Source organism: Vombatus ursinus, unplaced genomic scaffold, assembly GCF_900497805.2.
Source record: "Vombatus ursinus unplaced genomic scaffold, bare-nosed wombat genome assembly UNPS02014799.1, whole genome shotgun sequence".
NCBI lineage: Eukaryota > Metazoa > Chordata > Mammalia > Diprotodontia > Vombatidae > Vombatus > Vombatus ursinus.
This window is the reverse complement of record NW_020954577.1, coordinates 37362358-37383201: the sequence shown is the minus strand read 5'-3', so window position 1 is coordinate 37383201 and position 20844 is coordinate 37362358. Positions and strand designations below refer to the sequence as shown.

Here is a 20844-nt window from a genome sequence, read left to right as displayed (position 1 = left end):
TTGAAGTGATCATTATATAAAGTGCCTTAATGCTCTCGTTCAAAAAACTTAACCTTTCACGTTTTTTTTGAATCTTAAGCTAGTGTGGGGTAATGGAAGCAACGCTAGGTTTGGGAGTGGACGACCTGCTCAAGTAGCTTTTTGACCTTCTCAGAGTCCGTTTTGTCACCTTCACCTCCAGCTTGAGGTCATCTCTACAATCCCAACTGCGGTCAGCTCTTGGTCTTACCATTGGCAATATTTTGGCTGCTTGGGCGTGAGGCAGAGCTGGGATAAGGCACCTCTAGGCCGCAACACACACAGGCACGCACGACTTGTGGCCCACAAGGGCCAGGGTGTTCTGGCATTGTGGCTTTAACCTTAGAGGAAGCTACCGCATTACTAGAGAATGGGTTACTTACTCTCTTCTTTTATCTTCTGAAAATAATTTATTCCATCCCATTTGTATTGAGAAGTAGTAATAATATATTAGAAAACATCTGACTCTGATATTCTAGCCCAGGTCTTGAGGGCTACCATTAATAATACCATTCAATAATACCATTCCATGGTATTAAAGTGGAGAATCAAGGTTGCTTTTATCCTGGGGCTACCTTCTTGCCTTCTGTTCTCTGTGAGCTGCCTCTTAAGTTACCCAGGAGGATGGGTGGTGGGCGATACTAGCAGCTGAAGAAATTAGTAACTTGGGTGGATGGGAGAGAAGGCCTAATTACTGTGGGTGAGGTAGATTGTATGAGTAAAGAGTAAAATTAAGACTTAAAAAATATTTTCAACTTTTCCACCCAGCTGTACTTTGGACATAAAATACGGCGTGTGGGGGATCATGGCAACAAAAGATTGCTTTAGGGCATAAGTTTCCACAGTGGGCAGTATGGCTCCCTGGGGGGAGCTGGAATGATCCAGGGGGCAATAGTAGTTTGAAATGATGCAAAATAAAAAAACAAAAACATAACCACTAAAGGGTTAAACGAAAGTACATTTCTGGGGGGCAATGAGTAATTTTTTTTTTTAAAGGGGCGGCAGGCCAAATAAGTTTGGGAACCTCTGCTTTAGGGCTTGAAGGCTGAATTATAATTCACTTCAACATTGTGGTGGTAAAGTTAATTTTGTAAGCCAATCACTCTTGTGGAATTCTAAACCCTAAATTCGCAGCAGAATGGCGGGGTCAGAATATTCACATGATCTGCAGTTTAGAAAAGCTGACCCAGATGCTGACTTAATTCATTAATGAAGCTTCTATTTCAAACCATGCCCTGACTTCATTGTTATTGATAAAGTTAACATTACTTCTTTCGTAATACCGCTTAGAACGAGTGAAAGGCTGATGTGACCTTAGCACCTCCACCAAGAGACAAAGAAAGTTACCAGGCACAAGGGTTGCAGCCTTGTTTTTTAATAGCGTTTTATTAGCACAGTAACAAAGGCAGACTGAAGTAGCCCACAACATATAACCAATCCACTGAGTGACTCCTATTCCACGCCTTACACTTAAACAGCTTAAGGTATTTCACTACAGGTTTCTGTAAGTCCTGATTAAAGCCTCTAATCTTTTCACACTAAAATAGATTGGCATATAAAATAAAATACATTAACTACTCATTTTCTATATGGTGCCATATATCTACTTGCCCATATTATATATCACGAGATGACAGTCTCTAAAAAGCAATTGTTAAATATCAATGTTCCCTCTCATGGGGGGAAAAACCAACATCTTTTTACAAAAAAAAAAAGAAGAAAAGAAAAAAAAAAAGGGTAATCTTGGAAGGACTTTACATAAATGCCATGTGTACCTGTACAAAATTAAGCTGTTTTTAATCTTTTACATATTGCAAGCAACAGAACCCAAATGTCTAAGTGTACATTCTTCTTTGTACTATATTTGAGCTAATATTGCAGAACTAATGACAGTCTTAAAAGATGCTATTACCAATTCTAACTGTCTACTGTAGCAAGATACCTTAAGTTACAACAACAAAATCTTAGGAAATAAAAGACTGAATAAAATCTGTTATAGAAATACCCTACTCTTTATCAGCTCCCACCCTCCCCCCACCTTTTCAAAATCATAAGCAGCTCTTTCCATCACAGACAAATAATGTAAATTTGGTGAAAACCCAATTTATGTCGCATATCTCTTGGTCCACTGCCTGGCCATTCTGTCGTGTTCTGCTCTGTTGGTCATGTACTGAGTGGCGATACTTCCCACTAAGGGGTCAGCTAGAAAGAAATAACAGGAAATGATTACTTATTAAGACTAGGAAAAGGAACAAATAAAATTTAGAATCTTAACGCACAGACAGAAACTTGCATCCAGTGAATGCGGATGAAGATCCTGCAGATCTCATCATACACACTTCATTACCAGTTTTCTATAGGCCTTTAAAACGTGATAGTTAATAAGCATTGGTTAAGTGCCTATTAGGTGCCAGACGCTGTGCTACTATGCACTGAGGATGCCAGGAAAAAGGCAAAGGCCAGTGCCTGCTCTCTCGGAGCTCAGTCTGATGGGAAAGAGTGTACAAGAGCCCCGTACAAACAAGCTCCAGCCAGGCTCCCTGGGCCCTGCCAGCTGAGGGGACCGGCAGGAGATGGAAGAGAAGCACCCCAAGTTACTGTCCAGTCTAAATTCTCCCTGGTCTTCTATGCTCCAAAACAACAGATCTTTAGGCTACTGAACATCATTCTTTATAAAGTAATACCTATTTGTTGGTATCACCAGGAATGAATAGTATTCCATTAAGTGAATTTTTCAAATAACTGAAATGTGATCTGGGGCAGCTAGGTGGTACAGTGGTTAGCACTGAGCCTAAGAACCGAGTTCAAATTTGGCCTCAGACACTTAGGCAATGTGACCCCAGGCAAGTCATTTAACCTCCCCATCTGCCTCAGTTTCCTCAACTATTAAATGGGGATAATAATAGTGCCTACATCCCTTGGTGGTTGTGAGAAGCAAATGAGATCATATTTCTAAGTGCACATAGTAAGTGATTAATAAATGCTTGTTCCCTTATACCTCTACCTTACTCTAATGCAAAACGTTTTATTTTAACAATTACTGATGGAAGTTTTCTAATGTATTCTCTTTCCTTGCTTTCTTAAAACAGTGTTCTAGCAAGGCCTATAATCTTCATTCTTGGGGAGACTGAGGCTGGGGAATCAACTGAGCATCTGCATGAAGTCTGGCACCACTACAGGAGTGGTGGGTAGAGGGTAGATAAGACTGGGCTACCTCAGCTAGGCCCAAAGCTCTTATGCTGATAAGTTGTGGGCTTAACACCGCCGTTCCATTTCCAGCCTGTGCAAACCAGGCAGAACTCGGTCTCAAAGCAAGCAAAAAAAAAGTTGTAGGGGCAGCTGGGTGGCGCAGTGGATAGAGCTCTTCAGGAGGGCCTGAGTTCAAATCCGGCCTCAGACGCATAACACTCACTAGTTGTGGGACCCTGGCCAAGTCACTTAGCCCCATTGCCTCATTAAAAAAAAAAAAGTCACAAACATTGGAAACAACTGTGATACAGGCACTAAATTAAAAAACAAAACTGCCTCAGTCATCATTAAAAACATTAATTATATTGTAATGTCATTTTAGACTAGCAGTTACGTTCAGTATCTCCAGGGTATTATGATTCTGTAGTTACTGTTTCTGTTTTTAAAAATTCATTTTTCCTCTCTGCTGTCAGTGTGCCTTCATCTAGGATCCTACTCTCATATTTTGCTCTAGGGGAAATCCAAATAATTTACAGACAACTTTATTAAGTTTGGTTGAATCAGAAGACTAGGAGAAGTGCAGATCAAAACTCAAAGAATTTGCCTTTCACCTGGCAAAGACAAAAAAATGGGAGAGACAATGTGGAAGAACTATGGAAAGACGTTGGTGGAGCTGTGAATTCTCACCATTCATGGTTAAAAAGGCTGACTGAGAAGGTGACTCAAATGCTCATAACCCCCTGATGCAGAGATCCAATGAGTTTAGTGCTTGTCCCAATTTTTCTCTCCATCCCAACTTGTGCCCTCCTACCAGAAGACTTCACACTTACGTACTGATACTTGCTCAAACATCCTCCTCCCAGTTCTGGGCCTTCTCACTGGCTGCACTTTATTCCTAAAATGGTCTCCCCTCTTTCCTCTGCCCCTTGGCTTCCGTCAAGATTCACCTCAAATTTCATCTTCTGCAAAAAGCTTTTCCTTATCTCCCCCACTCCACACTAGTTAGTGCCTTATATTACTGTGTGTACACATACGTACATGGACACATCCATCTATCTCTCTCTCCTGTGTGTAGATAATCTGCACACTGCCTCCTTCTTTAAGAGATGAGATGGCTCCAAAGCAGGCATGATGGTTTTGCCTTTCTTTGTATCCTCAGCCCTTAGCACAATGCCGGACCCAGAGAAAGCCAGCGACAGAGGCTTGTCGTCTGTCTGGCAAATATGCCCCAAGGAGGCCCAACAGAACAAATGGTCTCTTTATTGTGAAAATCTTCACGAGAAGCCCTTTTTGAGGTGGCAAAGAATTGGAACAAAGTAGGGGTTCACAAATTGGGGGATGGCCAACAAACCGTGATGGACAGACGTAATGGAACATTACTGGGTCATAAGCAACAATGAACACGAGAATCCCCAGAAGCTGAGTGATACAAAAGCAGGCAAACACTGGACACGGTAACAAGAGTGTAAGCACAAAGAATTAAGAGATAGGTCTCCTAACAATGATTCCATTTGCTCAGAGCAATTGCTTACTTCCATCCACTTCTATAATTGTATTCTACCTAGCTGAGGCTGCCTGGAGTGGACCGAGACTTCATAGAAGTGAAGGATTACTATGAAATTCCAAGTTGACATAAATCTAAAGCAATACACCTTATACATAGTAGGCATTTTGCAAATCCTTCTTGAGTTGAACAGCATCCAATTTTTCAGGGAACTTACTATTCAAGATTATAGCCAAAATACTTTCAGCTCAATTTAATAACTTCCATTTAGTTCATGCTGAAAAGACCGTGTTGTTTGCTATTTAAAATACAGCAGAAATACTATAGCTCTACAATTCAATGTTTCTCTGGCAAAAAAAATAAATACTGTGTCCACAGGCAACCACGCTATAGCAAAGGTGGCAGTTTTAGGTGGGGACTGGGGAAAACCAAGCTGCCAGTACAAAGCTGAAGACACTGCTGTGCTTTGTCAGATTGGTGACTTCTGTCTGTATGATTGGCTGGCCAAATGGGCCAGGAGAGAGAATGAAGAAAATGACCTGATCTTCAGCTAATGAGCAAAGAACGGCACCCAAAGCACCTAACGCTGGGCCATGGCCCTTAGCTAAACTCTACTAGAATTTCTTATTTCACCCAATATAACAGATTTTTATAGACTTACCCTAATTTTCTTGGTTCAAGCTTTCTTTGGTAAACAGCTATATTTTTTTAAAAAGTTGCTGGTAAAACAGGGGCAGCGAGGTGGTACAGTGAATAGAGCTCTGGCCTTGGAGGAGCTGAATTCAAATCCAGCTTCAGACACTTAACACTTACTAGCTGTGTGACCCTGGGCAAGTCACTTAACCCCAATCGCCTCACCAAAAAAAAAAAAGCAAAAAAAAGTTGCTGGTAAAGTAAAACATGCATTTTGTGTGTGTGTGTGTGTGTGTGTGTGTGTGTGTGTATACACACATATACATATATATATTTAAAGAAATCTTGGTTAATTTGTTTAAAACATAAAACATGTTTCTGAGAGAGGGTTTGAGGACGGGACCATTTCACAGGGTCAGTTAGGGCACCTCCATCTTACCAGGGTTGCAGTCAGTGAGCAGGGAGCAGATGGAAAGGAGTACTTTAGATATGGTGAGGGCTGGGCTCCAGTTGTCCTTCAGAATATCCAGACAGATCACCCCTTGGCTATTGATGTTACAGTGATAGATTCTTGTCCGGAATGTAACCTAGGGAGAAAAGTTATCCTGTGACAACAGCCAACGTGCCATGACATCTTATTAAATTATATTTTCTGCTTTTCCAATCTTGCCTACAGGGGACGATGGCTTTCTCTGTCTATCCCTCTGTCTTGATCACAATGCCTTACCCAATACTTGGGACCCTGCTCCATTCCACACCAGCTAAAATACAATAAGCTCTCTCCCCGATCTTAAAAAAATCCTCCCTTGACTGTAAGACCTCAGCCAGATGTCATGCCATCTCTCTTTTCCCTTTTACTGCCAAACTTTCACGAAAAAGTGTTTCCCCTTAATGCCCGTTTCCTCACAAACAACACTGTCTGCAAACCCTTACACACCCCACAAACAGCTCCCAAAGGTATCACATGTGATCTATGCTGCCAAGTCCAGCGGCCCTTCTCAATTTTCCAATGTTTTCCACATCCAATCACAATGATAAAAGCCTACTGGTTCTCCCTACACGACTGTTTTCCAGTACATCCTCTCCTCCCCATTCCCCCTGTTACCTGCCTGATGCAGGCAAGACTCTCAATGCCAGACCAATCTCCCAACACTGCTTCCTGCCTCCGTTTCCCCCTCTTCAATCATTCAGTAAACTTAAAAAAAGTAAAAAGTGGCTCCCCACTGCTCAATGAGTCAAGTCCAAGGTCTGAGCTGGCATTCGAAGCCCACCCCTCTTTCAAATCTGCCCCCACCTCACCTTTCTAGCCTTTCCTTGTGACCAATATCTGTCTTGTCTTCTTACTAGACTGTAAACTCCCTGAGGGCAGGGACTGTATCTTTTCTAAGTGTTGTATCTCCCCTAGCACTTGGTTCAGTGATTCCTGTACAGTAGGAGCTTAACATATTTTTGCTCAGTGGGTCTCACTTTTCTCATCTCTGTAAAATAAGAAATTTAGGCTAGATGATCTGCAGGGTTCTCTCGGATATGAATCTCATGCAAACTTATTCCTGATACAACAGTGTAGTTACAAGGGCTGTTAGCCCTTCCTTTCTAGGCCCAGGGACTTCTTATCTTTCAAATCTCTCCCAAAGTCCCAGTGCGGGGGCTCAGCCCAGAGCACATGCTAATAAAGGTGGAAAGACAACAAATGCTTGGTGAGAAGCAAGTTTGAGACCACCCCTGCCACTGATTTACAAGGTTAGTTGAAATAAAGTTGAAGATGAGCAAATGTTAAGTACATGATGGTGTTAAGGCCAGCAGAAAGTAGAATTATATTTAAGACATATCATGTTTTGTATTTAAACCACCTCTTCACCACCTTAAAGGCTAAAACAATATTTTCATACTAAATTTTAGGATGACTGGTTATCTGCTGACCTCTTGTGTTAGTTGGTAATATTACATTACTTCAAAGTTAATATGAAGATCATTCCAAATGGGTTGCTGCAGACTTACACACAAAATGATAGGATACTCTGTAAAATGTTTAATAAAAAGTCAAAATGGTAACCAAAGAACATTGACTACATGTAGAAAAATCCGTTAACTGGCCCACGGGAGAGTAACAGTCCTTCTACTTCCGCTTTGTTAGCTCTAACGGTCCATGTCAAAGTCTACTCCAACCACGTCTCCCCCCACTTGGCTTCTCTTGTCTGAAAAACAGCCTTTCCCAGAAGGTCGCCAGTTCCGTGTTGCTGAGAGAACTGATTTCTTAAGCAAACACGGCTAGGCTCCAGCACTTCAGGACTACCAAGTGAGACCGAGGAACACTGAAGGGATTTTATTCTATTAGTTCCATGGAAAGAGATTTCACCTGAAATAGTAAACATTTTCACTCTAAGAGTCTGAATCCCCAAATGACCATTTTCCATAAAAAGCTAATGAAACTAGTCAGGCTACTTTTGAACTTATAAACACAAATTAATTCAAGTGTTTCTATATAGCTGTCAACAAGTATTTACAAAGCACCTAAGTAGGAACAGAACGTGCCACGCTGAGCAAAGAGCCATGGCAGGTCTGAGGAAGGAAGTGGGCAGGAGGTCGAAAAGTCTTGCTGGAGGAGCAGGCAGCTAGATGCGGGCGGGAAGAAGGGGCACAGGTGTCATCACTGACGCCCAAGAGGAGGACCTCGCAGAGAGGGCCAGGGCCAGGGATGGAGTCTGCACGGACCCAGGGAGCCAGGACGGAAGGGGCGGCCGGTCACTAGAGCTTCAGTGACGGAGTGGGCGGGGCAGGGCATCCGGTGAATGAGCTGGTCTGGAGGAGCAGCAGCTGGGCAGGGCTGAGAGAGGGATGAGGCAGAAAGGACTGGACAGTTTCAAGGCGGATGCCTGGAAGACGGGAGGTGCCACCAGTAAGAACAGGAGAGGTGAGAGGCGTGGAGAAGGGCAGACATTCTCTCTCCCTGTGCTTCCCTGGCTTTTCTGGCCTGCTGGTTACTATAAGAAAAAGCATCCTTTTTTGTTCACTGATCCATAAGTAATAGCTGTTGGTCTGTTTAATGCTAAAACACCAACTTCCAGGTTCTGGGATGGGATGTGGCCCACGTTCTGGGCCTTCTACGTCCTAGCTGTGTGACCCTGGGCGAGTCACAGCCCCTCTCTGGGCTCACTGCCTCCTCCAAAGGAGGGCACAGTTATCTATGATATAACCTAGAAAGCCCAGTGTTCGCTGTCCAGAGAAGGTGGGAGATGCTCGATGAATGCCTGTTGAAGATTTGAAAGGAAATGGAAAGGTCGTCTTTCAGTGCCTGAAAACAGGTCTGCATGTTTAATATCATTTAATTCATTAAACATATTCAGAGACCTTAAAAAAAAAAATCTTTCATCATGTCAAAGAATCCCCAGGTGTCTGTGCTGTTTATTTTGGACGGCTAATTTTAAAACAAGATCGTTATGTTGTGGAAAGCTTCTGTGTGGCGAGGAACAAAAAAAGACCCAGACGACTTTAAATTCAAGAGGTGAACGAAACGATCATAGTATCGTCAATGCGCAATACGGCATCTGGCAGAGCGGACTGGCGGCCTCCTGGGGACGTGAGCACTCCCTCTGGAAGCATGGAGAAAGCTGGGGCCAGAAGCACTCGAGCACCTTCTCCCTGTGACCTTGCTTAGTCTTAGGAGCACAGAGGCCCCTGCTGCCGTCCACTGAAAGTGAAAACGGCCCTGCCCAGAACTCTGGCCATTGTTCTGAAGGGTTGAAGATGCTGAGGCTGGAATCAGGGAAGCATACGAGTGATTCTGTCCCCTCAGGTGTTAATCCTAGATTCTAATACTTTAGTTTACCCAGGTGGGCTACGATCCCCGTGGCCACCTAGCTCACAGGATTCGGAGGAGCCAGAGAGATACTAGAACCTATGCGCACGCCTTCCTCTTCACAGGCATGAACACCGCCCCAGGAACCTTTCGGTAAATTAATTCTTTCCATAAGAGAAATACAGCTCTCATGTATCCAGAATGGAAAGCTAAAAAGAGGACAGAATGTACAAATAATTTATATCTGGTTTCAGAGTAATTTATAATTTATTTTGTTTAGAGTAATACTAAAATCAGTTCGTACTCCCTGAGCATCCCGTTAGTATGATTTTGGGGAAGGAGCGCAGATGCGTGTGAGGAGGCAGAGAAAAAACTATTCTGAGTAGTTTACTTGAAAAAGCAGAAGTGACATTGATGTGTTTGGGAAGTCCTGCCCAATCAATTTGTTTACTGTACTAATTAAAAACACATGGCTACAGTGTGTCACAGGAACTGGAAAAATCTCAAAAATTAGCCTGGTCAGCAAATCTGCGCTTCTATAGTTTGAGAAGGCCGGAGAGACAGGAAGTGATGAGGCAGGGGTCTTACGCCGTCAAAGCCTGGGCCGCGTCTCATCCCAGCACAAAACCTCGAGCCTTCTCCGTCGGGCTGCTCTGGGAGCCGCACAACACAGTTACGCTGTTATTAACAATGAGAGAGGAGCCAGGGGCCGAGGAGAAAAGACATCGCCTGCTATCATGCTGGCAAAATGACCAGAACAAAATCCATCGGCATCTTAAGCCTGAATTAAGTCCCAGATTTCATGCTCACAGCCCAGGGAAACGAAGTGCACACACTGGGCTCCACAAAGGGCCTCGTGGTGGTGGTGGTGGGGCATCAGGAGCCAGTGAGACAGAAACTGTGGACTGACGCAGGGGGCAGGAGATCCTGGGATGAGAGGAGACAATACTGCCTGGCTGCCAATCAAACACATTTCAGAGTAAAACATTCATTTCATCCAAATTTACCCATGGAAAGTACTGATTAACTCTAAGAGCAGTGCTATGAATTATGAACACGACTCTCTCAGCCAATCGACATTTATTAAGCGCCTCTCTGCCAGGCACAAAGAAAGGCAGGAGCTCCCGGGCCAGGAGGGGTGACAACGTGAAAACCCTCTGAACAGCAAGATACAGACAGGATGAGCCGCCCGGCAGCAGAGGTCTCTCGTGGGGGAAGGGAGGGCTGGGTGGCGAAGGGCTTCGAATGCCAAGTGGAGGAGTTACGGTCCTAGAGGCAATACAGAGACTCTTTTTGAGTCTGAGTAAGGGGAGGTGACGTGGTCAGACCTTTGGGTTAGGAAGGTCCACATGACTGAATGATGGACCAGTGTGGGGAGAAGGCCGAGGGTGTGCCCCAGGGGGTGGCAGCATCACAGGAGAGAAGGCCGGGCTGGAGGCACCTCCCCCACAGCGGGGGAAAGATGAAGCGTGAAGTTTTGGACGGGCTGGGCCAGATTTACAGGACTCCTGGTCCGAGAAGTACAGGAGGATGTGGATGAGATAGAGCGGCCTGAGAACCGTCAGCACAGGGAATGAGAGAAGAGGGCCCAGGACGGAGCTCCGCCCACAGAGCCCACGGTCAGCAGCATGACCGAGTGAGGAGTGGCCACAGAGGCAGAAGACTCAGGACAGAGCAGGATCATGAAACCTGGAGGGAGGCATCAAACACTTGTCAAGAGCCGACTACTGCCAAGCACTTTACAAACATCTGTTTCATTCAGTCCTCACAACAATGCTGGGAGGCAGGTGCTGTCATGATCCTCATTTTACAGATGAGGAAACTGAGGCAAAGAGTCACAGTGATGAACGTCTGAGGCTGGATCTGAATTCAGGTCTTCCTGACTCCAGGCCCAGGGCTGTATCCACAGTAAAATAATGGCTGCTGCTCCCTGTTCTTAGACATTTGTGGGGTCCAACTCCACAAGGAAGAAGGAGGTTCCACCTCACGCTCTCCTGCCCACTAGCACGTTCTATAAAGAACATCTCCATCCCTGGCGCACACCACGCGTGGAGGCCCAACGGCAGAGGAGTCGACGTGACGAGTCCCTCCGTTCTCTCTGCAGTGAGCTGCAGAAGCCATGGGGGGTCCTGGGCTCAGTACCCCAAAACTAAGAGATCCCAGGCGGCTGGGCACTCCGGGTTTTGTGTCTGCTCTTCACAGTTCTTCTCTCCCGCCCCCCCCCCTCCTCCGAGCAGGCTGCAGCGCTTCCTAGCTCCCTACCTCCATCCCCACACTTGACCGGGGCAGCCAAGCCCTTCAGCCACTCAGAGAGTCTAGAACTCCAGGCCTCCCCTGTCAGGAAACACATGAGCTCCCCTGCCCGGGCTGGCTGACATTCGCTCTCACCACTCAGGGCTTTCTCAGCTCTTTCCCCAAACACCAGGGAACCAGGTGAGTCGAGGACGGTCACTGTGAGGAGCACAGGCTAAGACAACAAGACCTGCCCTCCCCCAAAACTAAAGCCCCTGACTTAAGCCCTTCCCTCGGAGTGGTGGTCTGGGCTAAAATAAGTATGAAGGCCATCATTAAAGAGGGAGGGGGGTTGCTTAATTTTCCTGTTCACTGTCCAGTCTGGACAATGACTCTGCCAGGGTTGTCAGACTGATAAATCCTATGGAAACTCATCAATTTAAGCACAGTGTAGATAGAAAATAAAGATACATGCTGACAAACATTTCAGTTATTTATATATAGAGATTAAAAAATCTGAAATCATGTTGAGTTTTGACATCTATAATCAAATAATAAACTTGTAAGTAGTCAAGAAAGATGATTATCTAGTTGTGCTTTCTAAAACCAGACTCCAAGGTCATTAACATTACCTGAACAGAATATTAAAAATAACCACAATTTCGCACATTTTCTTTGGCACTTGTAAATTTACACAAATTATACAGCCTGGAACAATTTACTCTCAATCACTGTGGATAATTGGATTTCCACAGCCTAATGGACAGGAGGTGAGAGATCCTGATTCAGGAAAATGAACCAGGTTCAGCTCTGACATCTGAGAAGTGAGAGGCAAGACAGCACTCTAGCTGACATTGGCACGTGCTACCATAAAGCAGCCCCAACTCCATCAGCCGTCTTTTTGGGTACACTCTGGGGAAAGAGACGCGAGTCCTGAAGACGAGAACCACGGGTCCCAAGGGCCAAGGTGGGCGCTCTCTCCTGACAACTCTGTCCACAATCCCACTATACAGACCCTTGGGGAACACCAAAGGCCAAAGGACCCCGCTGGATGTTGAATTCTGTGGCGAGACTGCACCTGAATCTAGCTCAGCCTCATGACGCCAATCAGAATCTTCTGTGGCTCGCTGCTCTTGGGGGAATGGATCAAATTCAGCGTTAGATCAGGAAGCATCTTACCTTTGGAGGCTTGAAGGGGTATTCAGGTGTGAAGGTTATGTCCAGGAAGAAGACGCCCCCCTCATACACGGATCCTGGAGGCCCCAGAATAGTCGATCTCCATTCATAGATGTTATCACCTTTGGGACCAGCACTGCGGGAGAAACACACCAGTGGCAAAACGTTAGTATGAGGCAGAGGCAAGAAAACAAGTCTGGAAGACCGAGGAACTCTGGGGGTGCAATGAGTAGCATCTCCTCAGAGGGCCCAGGAGGAAAGCCCCAACAAGGGATGGAGTCAAGAGGCAGAAAGAACCCTGCATTTCTGCCAGTCACTGGCAAGTGGTTTTGTTTGACTGATTATTTGTTGCAAGGGGTTTCTCTCTCTCTCCCCTCCCCGCCCAGCTCAAAATCTGGGGACAGAAAGATGGGGGGGGGGAGTCAGCCAATAAATAGAAGCCAATAAAAGGAGGGTCATTTGATCTTTTTTTTTTTTCCAAGAGCAAAGACGAGAACAGAAGGAAATTCTGAAGGAAGTCAGGGAAGTTTTCTAAGTACCATGAGGCATTTTATCATGTTTCTTCTATTGATAAGCTACCAAAGCTTAAAACTGGAGATTCAGTTTCATTTACGATCCTCTTCTTTATAATTAAAAAAAAATTTAAAAGTCACAACAGTCACTCTCAGCTTATCAATGCATATATCTCTATGATACCAAAGAGGAAAAAAGATCCTTTTTGTTCTGTCACCCCAAACTCCTCTTCCAAAGAACATATGGATTTCCCCCTGAAGTACAAAATCAAACCTCCACATGGAAAGGCAATTAAGTAGTGGCTCATGTTAATTCTGAAAAAAAAGATCAGTAACATTTCAACAACCATTCCACGCCTTTAAAGTAGTATGCCAGGTGATGGGGGTGGGGTGACAGAAAGATGAAAACCTTCAGGTTATCTGCTCTCGAGAGGCTCACATGCTAACAGGCAATGGTGAGGCAGAGAGGTCTCCAGGGAAGAAGAGGAGAAGCAGAGCTATGCCAGGGGCCCAGAGTCAGCGGACTGAAGAGTATAAGGTAGGGAGGAAGGTGTAGGAAGACTGGAAAGGCAGGAGGGGGCTAGGTGGAACATGAAGGGCTTCAAATGCCAATCAGAGGATTTTGGCATTCAGTCCTGGCGGTGATAGGGAGCCAGTGGAGTTTACTGAGTGGGAGAAGTTACGTGGGTCAGATCTACACTTTAGGCAAATCACTTCAGTGGCTAAATGGAGGATGGGCTGCAGTGAGGAGACAAGGCAGGCAGACCTCCCCCGCCCAGTAGCTATGGCAAAGGTCCAGTAGTGAGGTGATAAGGGTCAGCACCAGGGTGGGGGGCCAGGTCAGCGAGAAGGGGGTGTAGAAATGACAAGTCTTGGCCACAGCTTGGCCGGGGGGGGGGGGGGGGGGGGGGGAGGGGGGGGGGGGGGGGGCCCGGGGGTTAACGCGCGGGGGGGGGGGGGGGGGGGCGGAGAGGGAAAGAGGAGGTCAGGGTGACCTGAGGTTTCAAGCCTGAGTGACTAAGAAGGATGGGGGGGCCAGTGCGTTCGGAAGAAGGGAGGGTTTTCAGGAGAACGATGAGCCCCGACTCTGTTTTGGACATTCTGAGTTTGCTCTGCTGTCCACAAAGGCAGCTGGGGTGTGGGGCCTGGAACATGGAGCTCTGCTGAACCTTCACATACTCATTTTTCAACACCTTCCACTTACTATACACACACATTTTTTGGTTGTAATCCGACTAGTAATTTCTCTATTGCTCTTGCAAACTAATTGGGAAGTGTGATTTTTTTTCAGATTTTCAACAAAGCGGTTCAAAACTCAAAAAAAACTCTGGACAGACTTCTAGAGAGGCCAGGAAAGTCTGTTTCTCAGTTTTTTAAAGCGTGCAAAGAGAGAGCTTCTGGATGTGCCACACATCATTATGGGTAAAAACCCAGAGTTTTTAAGCACCATTAGCTAGTGTCTCAGGGTAAAAATACATGTTTCTCACTTAGGAGAGAAGACACTCAACTGTGTTTCAATGATCTTCAACGTCAAATTTGGGGGCAGGGTGTTTCTGAGGTCTGAGAAGCTCATCGTTGGTTCTGCTCCATAAAGTGAATGAGGAAAGCCTCAATCAACAAGCCTGGGGCCAACTCTCCTGTTCTCTTGCTGTTCAGTCATGTCTACGTCATCAGGGCTTTCCTGCCAAGGATTTCTTTCAGCCACATCTCCATTTTGTGATGGTTAATTCAGTTAAAACTATGCAATATGATCTGAAATCCACTTAACTGGGCACACATGCATTGTACCATGCTGCAACATGCTAACTGCAGATGAATAGGGGGGCACCATACTACGGAACTGCCCCTCATCTGGCACTCAGCAGAAGGACGCCTTGTGTACCATGCAGGACGTGGGACTAGCTGGCATACGGACCAATGAAGGACATAACCTGTGCATCAAACATGAATAAAGCGCGAGTTCTTTCTTTTTTGGTAGAAAGAAAATGGAGTTTTTGACATCTCATGCATCCTAGTGGATGGTCTTGCACAACCCGTAGGGTGCATGAATCCTATTTTAGAAACCACTGGTCTAGAGAACCAATGAGCAGAAAAGGAGGAGGATGGGGAAAATACTGTAGCAGCACCACCAGTGGGGGTTGGCAACTGCCACGTGTGGTAGGTGACTATGAAGTTTTAAAGACAGGAAAATGGCAGTCTGGAAGGGCCATGGACAAAGAAGGAAATGGGGACGGTTTGGGACACGCTGAGCTTGAGGTGCCCACGTTTCATGCCTAGCAGGCGGCTGGAAAGGTAGGATCTGCACTAAGGACAGGCAATCCGTGAATCTGTAAGAGGGGACGAGATCACCAAAAGATTACAGGGAAAGGGGGGGCATCCACAGTTAGTGATTGGGGAGAAAAGCACAAAGAAACCTCCCCAAAAGAGAGAATACCTAGAAGGATGGGGTGACGATGACTGACAGAAAAGAAAAAAAAAAGGGTATTAGACTTGGTAACCAAGAAGTCATTAATGACCACCCCACACCCCAAGAAGCAGGAGAATAGGAAATCAGCTTGCAGGAAGCTGAAGAGTTAACGGGTGGTATATGGTGTGGAAGCAAGGACTTCTCTTCCATGTGTATACAGGGTGGGGGAGAGGAACCGGTGGAAGAGAGGAGAAAGGATGGGTGGGGCAAAATCCCAGAGAAACTGTCTTTGGGATGGGGAATTCAAGGGCATAAAGAAGAGGAATAACCCCAAGTTTACTTAGCCATATTTAAAAAAAATCCTCTTCACCTGAAGCAACTTAGCTTAGCTCTCAAAATTCCACTTTATGGGTCACACAAAAAGATAACACTTTGTTAAAGAGATACCTTCAGAAGATTCAGAAGGGGAAAAGGTTTTAAAACACACTCCAAGACTAAACCTAGCTTAACACGCAGCAGCCATGACCGGGTGAGTGATGCACCCGCCTGGCCCGTGTGAGCCGGACGCCCATACCCGGCCCAGGCCCGGCACCCAGCAGCCACTTCCCAACGTGTGTAGGGGTAAGAGGTCTGTTTAAAGCCTGACTCAGGCTGCAGTGTGGTCTCCATAGGTCCTTGGTCACCGTCATTCAGATGAGGTGAGGAGTTGTGTGCAAGGCTTCCCGAGCGTCTGCTCAGATATTAGGCTGGACAGCCATTAGAAACTATGTTTTAGGCTGACATCTCAATAATCTTCCAAACCCACAAAACACTAACAAGTACTACTCGTTGGTAGTGAGATGGGGGGAGGGGGGGTTGACGATAAGGAGGGGTGGGCAGAAACTTGGGTAGAGTGTTTGTTTGTTTTTTAATGTTCAATTTAAAGTACACTTTGTACAGCCAGAATAAGGAATCCCAAATGACTAAGCTGGGCTGGAGAGGGCACCCACTGGCCCACATGTCCCCTACAACTTTCCTACAACTGTCACTTCAGCCGCTGCCTAAAGCCCTCAGAAGAGAGAGGGATCAGTCACATATGGAGGGCAGGCCTGTTGTGAGCTCTGGAAGCTTTCTTTTCTAATATGGAACCCACATTTCTCCATGCACCACCTGGTATGGAAGACCTCTTTTCTCTTCAATGACTACAAGAAACACAAAACCTCAGAGCTGGTGGGTCTAGAGGGGCCACCTGGGAGGACAACCTAGGATGGTGAAGGAGCTGAAGGTAGCCATATCTCGCTGGAGGAGACTTAAATGATGGTGGACACACTTGATGTTCCCATCTCTGGCTGTGGTGACTCTGGAGCTGAAGCCAAGTCTGGGGGGGGGCAGTTCACTTTGGTGAACTGGGCCCTCCTCATCCTTGGGATAGCATGCTGTGCAATAAGGAGGTACTTTGTCCAAGGTCAACATTCAAACAAACTGACCCGGAAGTTGAAAAGAGGCAAATCGGGGTTGATGTTAGGAAAAATGTCCCCTGCTTCAAGCTGGGGCAGCAGACCCAACTGGATGACGCCTGAGGCCCCTCCCCCCAACGCCAACGTGCCTAGCACGTGCCCAAGCATCAAGGCACCCACTCTTTACTGTCACCTCCGTGAGAGTCAAAAATTGGGCCAACAAGGACGCGGCTCCCTCCATGCCATCATCACAAGGAGACTTCCAGGGGCAAACACTGTGATTGGAGGCTAAAGGCTGGCTTCCATCCTTCCTGAGATGTTACCAAGCTGAGGGACAAGTCAGATCACAGATCCCTCTGGGCCTCATGGAGCTGGGCGAGGTAACCAAAAATATTTTAACTGATGCCTTTCACTTTAATCATCACATTGGTTCTGCCCAAAGATTAAAGTCAATAAATGATTGAAACAGTTCAACAAAACCAACCTACCCACTGATGTTGCTTGAGACTATGTGAGATGCTCCATCCCCATCACCTCCAACCCCTCTACTGCCTCCCAACAGAGGTGGGCTCACATTCTCAAGTGTTTTCTGGGATCAAACTCGGGCATTATAACTAGGTGGCATATAACTGCATCTGATTGCTCTTTCTGTTTGGTTTAGTGGACTGCAGTTTTTTCCCCCAAATTAAAATTGGATTGATATTTTTTATATCCACAATTACCTTGACTTCCCAGTATATCCCCTACACTGCACCCTGCCCCCAACCACCCCTTGTAACAGAGATGTCAAACTTGGGGCATCCAGGATTACAGCCCACCACACTCCTGAGTGGGACTGAACCAGATTAAAATGTCCTGGGAAATGCTTAACAAAATAAAGAAAAACACAACATAATGCTATTCTGTGGTTTTCTAAGTCAATATGCAGCCTGCAGGGATCCATTTCTACCCACGGACCAGGATCAGAGTATCCATATGGCCCCAGTTCAGGTCTTTGTTGTCCTTCTTCACCAGACTGGGACAATAAGTGACAAAAGCTGGATAGCGAGACACCTTTCCAAGGTCAAAGTCAGAGGAGAACCAAAGCGCTCCCCCCTATCCCCCAACACTCTACAAACAAGCCTTCTGAAAACAGATTCCCACCACCATGTTCTCCTGCCTTCAGGCAAAGCCTAGTCTTTACAAAGCCGCCTGGAGGGAGCCACTGAGCACAGACAAAGAGGGGGGCTAGAAAAGTGATGGTGAGAGAGAAGGCCAAGGCTGAGGCCCTCACCAGCCCTAGACCTCCAGGGCTGCTGGCTGCTCAACCATCCTGTCCACTAGGAACTTCAACAAGTTAACTGGAAACAAGATAGCTCATTCAGCTATTAGCATTCATTTTAAAAAGTTTTCCAATTCTAAACCATGAGGAAAAAAAAAAACCAACTGCTGAGTAACCAGCTGGAAAGTATGCACATGGCTTATACTATCCCTTCTCAGGAGGTGGGGCATTTGAAGAGCTGTTGTGTGGAAAGTCTAAGTCTCAACTGAAATGTAGTCAAATGTGCTTGTCAACAGGAAGTCTCTGTGGGCGGGTCTCAGGGAAAAGGTAGGGAAAGAAGACAGGTCTAAAGCAAGAAGGCCAATGAGAGTCTGTGTTCTGGGAGGAGTCCCAGGTGAGTGCCAGGGTACCAGGGGAGGACCAAAGCCACCCTAAAGGCTAAATCTGATGACTACAGTAATTTACAATTTGATAAATCCAAAGACTCCAGCTTCTGGGATAAGAACTCAATATTTACAAAAACTGCTGGGAAAACTGGAAAAGAGTATGGCAGAAACTAGGCACAGACCAACGTCTTACACCCTATACCAAGATAAAGTCAAAATGGGTACAGGACTTAGATACAAAGACTGATACTATAAACAAACTAGGAGAGCAAAGGGATAGTTTACCTTTCAGATCTATGGAGAAGGGAAGAATTTATGACCAAACAAGAGATAGAGAACATTATAAAATGCAAAATGGATGATTTTGATTGTATTAAATTGAAAAGTTTTTGCACAAACAAAGCCAATGCAACCAAGATTAGAAGGGAAGCAGAAAGCTGGGAAACAATTTTTATAACAGTGTCTGATAAAGGCCTCATTTCTAAAATATATAGAGAATTGAGTAGAACTTATAAGAATACAAATCATTTGCCAATCAATAAATGGTCAAAGGATATGAACAGGCAGTTTTCAGAGGAAGAAATTAAAACTATCTATAGTTATACGAAAAAATGCTCTAAATCACTATTGATTAGAGAAATGTAAATCAAAACGACCCTGAGGTACCACATCACATCTATCAGACTGGCCAACATGACAAAACAGGAAAATTATAAATGCTGGAGAAGATGTGGGAATACTGGAACACTAATGCACTGTTGGAGGAGTTGTGAACTGATCCACCCATTCTGGAAAGCAATTTGGAACTATGCCCAAAGGGCTATAAAATTGTGCATACCCTTTGACTTAACAATACCACTTCTAGGTCTGTATCCCAAAGAGATCATAAAAACAGGAAAAGGACCCACAAGTACAAAAGGACCCACACGTATATTTATAGCAGCTCTTTTTGTGGTGGCAAAGAATTGGAAATTGAGGGGATGCCCATCAATTGGGAGTGGCTGAACAAGTTGTGGTATATGAATGTAATGGAATACTATTGTGCTATGAGAAATGATGAGCAGTCAGACTTTAGAAAAACCTGGAAAGACTTGTATGGTCTGATGCTGAGTGAAGTGAGCAGAAACAGGAGAACGTTGTACACAGTAGCAGCCACACTGTGCGATGACTGGGGATCTAAGATAACTCCAAAAGACTCACGATGGGAAATGCTATCCACATTCAGAAAAAGAACTATGGAGCCTGAATGCAGATGGAAGCATACTGTCTGCTCTCTTTTTGTTGTTTTGTTTTGTTTCTTCTTTTTCATGGTTCCCCCTATTGGTTCTAATTCTTCTTTACATCATGACTAACGTGAAAATATGTTTAATATGAATGTGTAAGCAGAGCCTGTATCAGATTACATACCATCTTGGGAAGGGGGGAGGAGAGAATGGGGGAGAAAATTAAAAATTCAAAATTTTATGAAAGTGAATGTGGAAAACTAAAAATAAATTATTTATATAAAAAAAAAAAAAGAAAGAAGGCAGCTAAATCTGGTTCAACCTGAGGAAGGAAGGAATTTCATTAAGAACACCGAAGCAGTTGCCTGGCATTTCCGCTTGTGCCTGAATATTAGCTGTGATAAAAGTAGCTCTTCCAGCCTCTCCTTTCGGGTGGGTGCACAAAAAGAGTAGGACGGATGTCCATGTACAGGAGGAAGGCAAGGCCAAAGACGGCAGCTGCAGAGAAGATGACGTGGTAGCTGGATCAGCCCTGCCTCTGGCCCTCCTGGGAGGCCAAGCCCATTCTGCCTTCCTGAGAGCTCTCACAACCAAATCAGGATCACAGAATTTCACAGCTGGACAGGGCCTCCTCAGCCATCTAGGTGGACCCACACTCCAAGTGAGGGGCTCCCCCGAGGCCTCCCTAGGCCCCCCAATCCACTTCTGGACCATTCTGTGTTAACCTGAAAGTGTTTCTTCTAGTATCAAATTTTGTCATTTTCAACTTTGCCTCTCATTCTTAGTTCTGCTCTCTTCCACATGAGGATCCTCATCTACTCATCTCCTGCCTGATAACCATCCCATCCCCAAGTCTTCCTATGGGAACATGGACTCACGCCCTCCAGGCTGTGTCCTCTGGACACAGTCCTCCTCACGAGGTGGTGCTCAGAAAGGCACTCCAGGCCTGTTCTGACCCGGGATGGTGGAAGTGGTCACATGGTCAGTGCAGGAATGCTCCAGACTTCTCCAGTCTGGCTGTGCCTCCCTCACCCTGTGCTGGCTACATCGAGACCTTTCTGGACACCAGTT

At 45.6% G+C, this 20844-nt stretch overlaps 1 protein-coding gene across 3 annotated transcripts in view; it reads right to left on the bottom strand.

Annotated features, from left to right (window-relative positions):
- Positions 1 to 1377: 1377 nt before the first annotated feature.
- The window catches only part of LOC114050648 (ubiquitin-conjugating enzyme E2 E1), a 68695-nt gene continuing 49228 nt past the window's right edge, over positions 1378 to 20844 (bottom strand). For all 3 annotated transcript variants that reach the window (XM_027872493.1, XM_027872491.1, XM_027872492.1), the window contains 3 exons: positions 12552 to 12684; positions 5784 to 5931; positions 1378 to 2220 (listed from right to left, as the gene is read on the bottom strand). In XM_027872493.1, the coding sequence (XP_027728294.1) occupies positions 2123 to 2220; positions 5784 to 5931; positions 12552 to 12684 (379 nt within the window). In that variant the 3' untranslated portion in view covers positions 1378 to 2122. The remainder of the gene's footprint in view (positions 2221 to 5783; positions 5932 to 12551; positions 12685 to 20844) is intronic.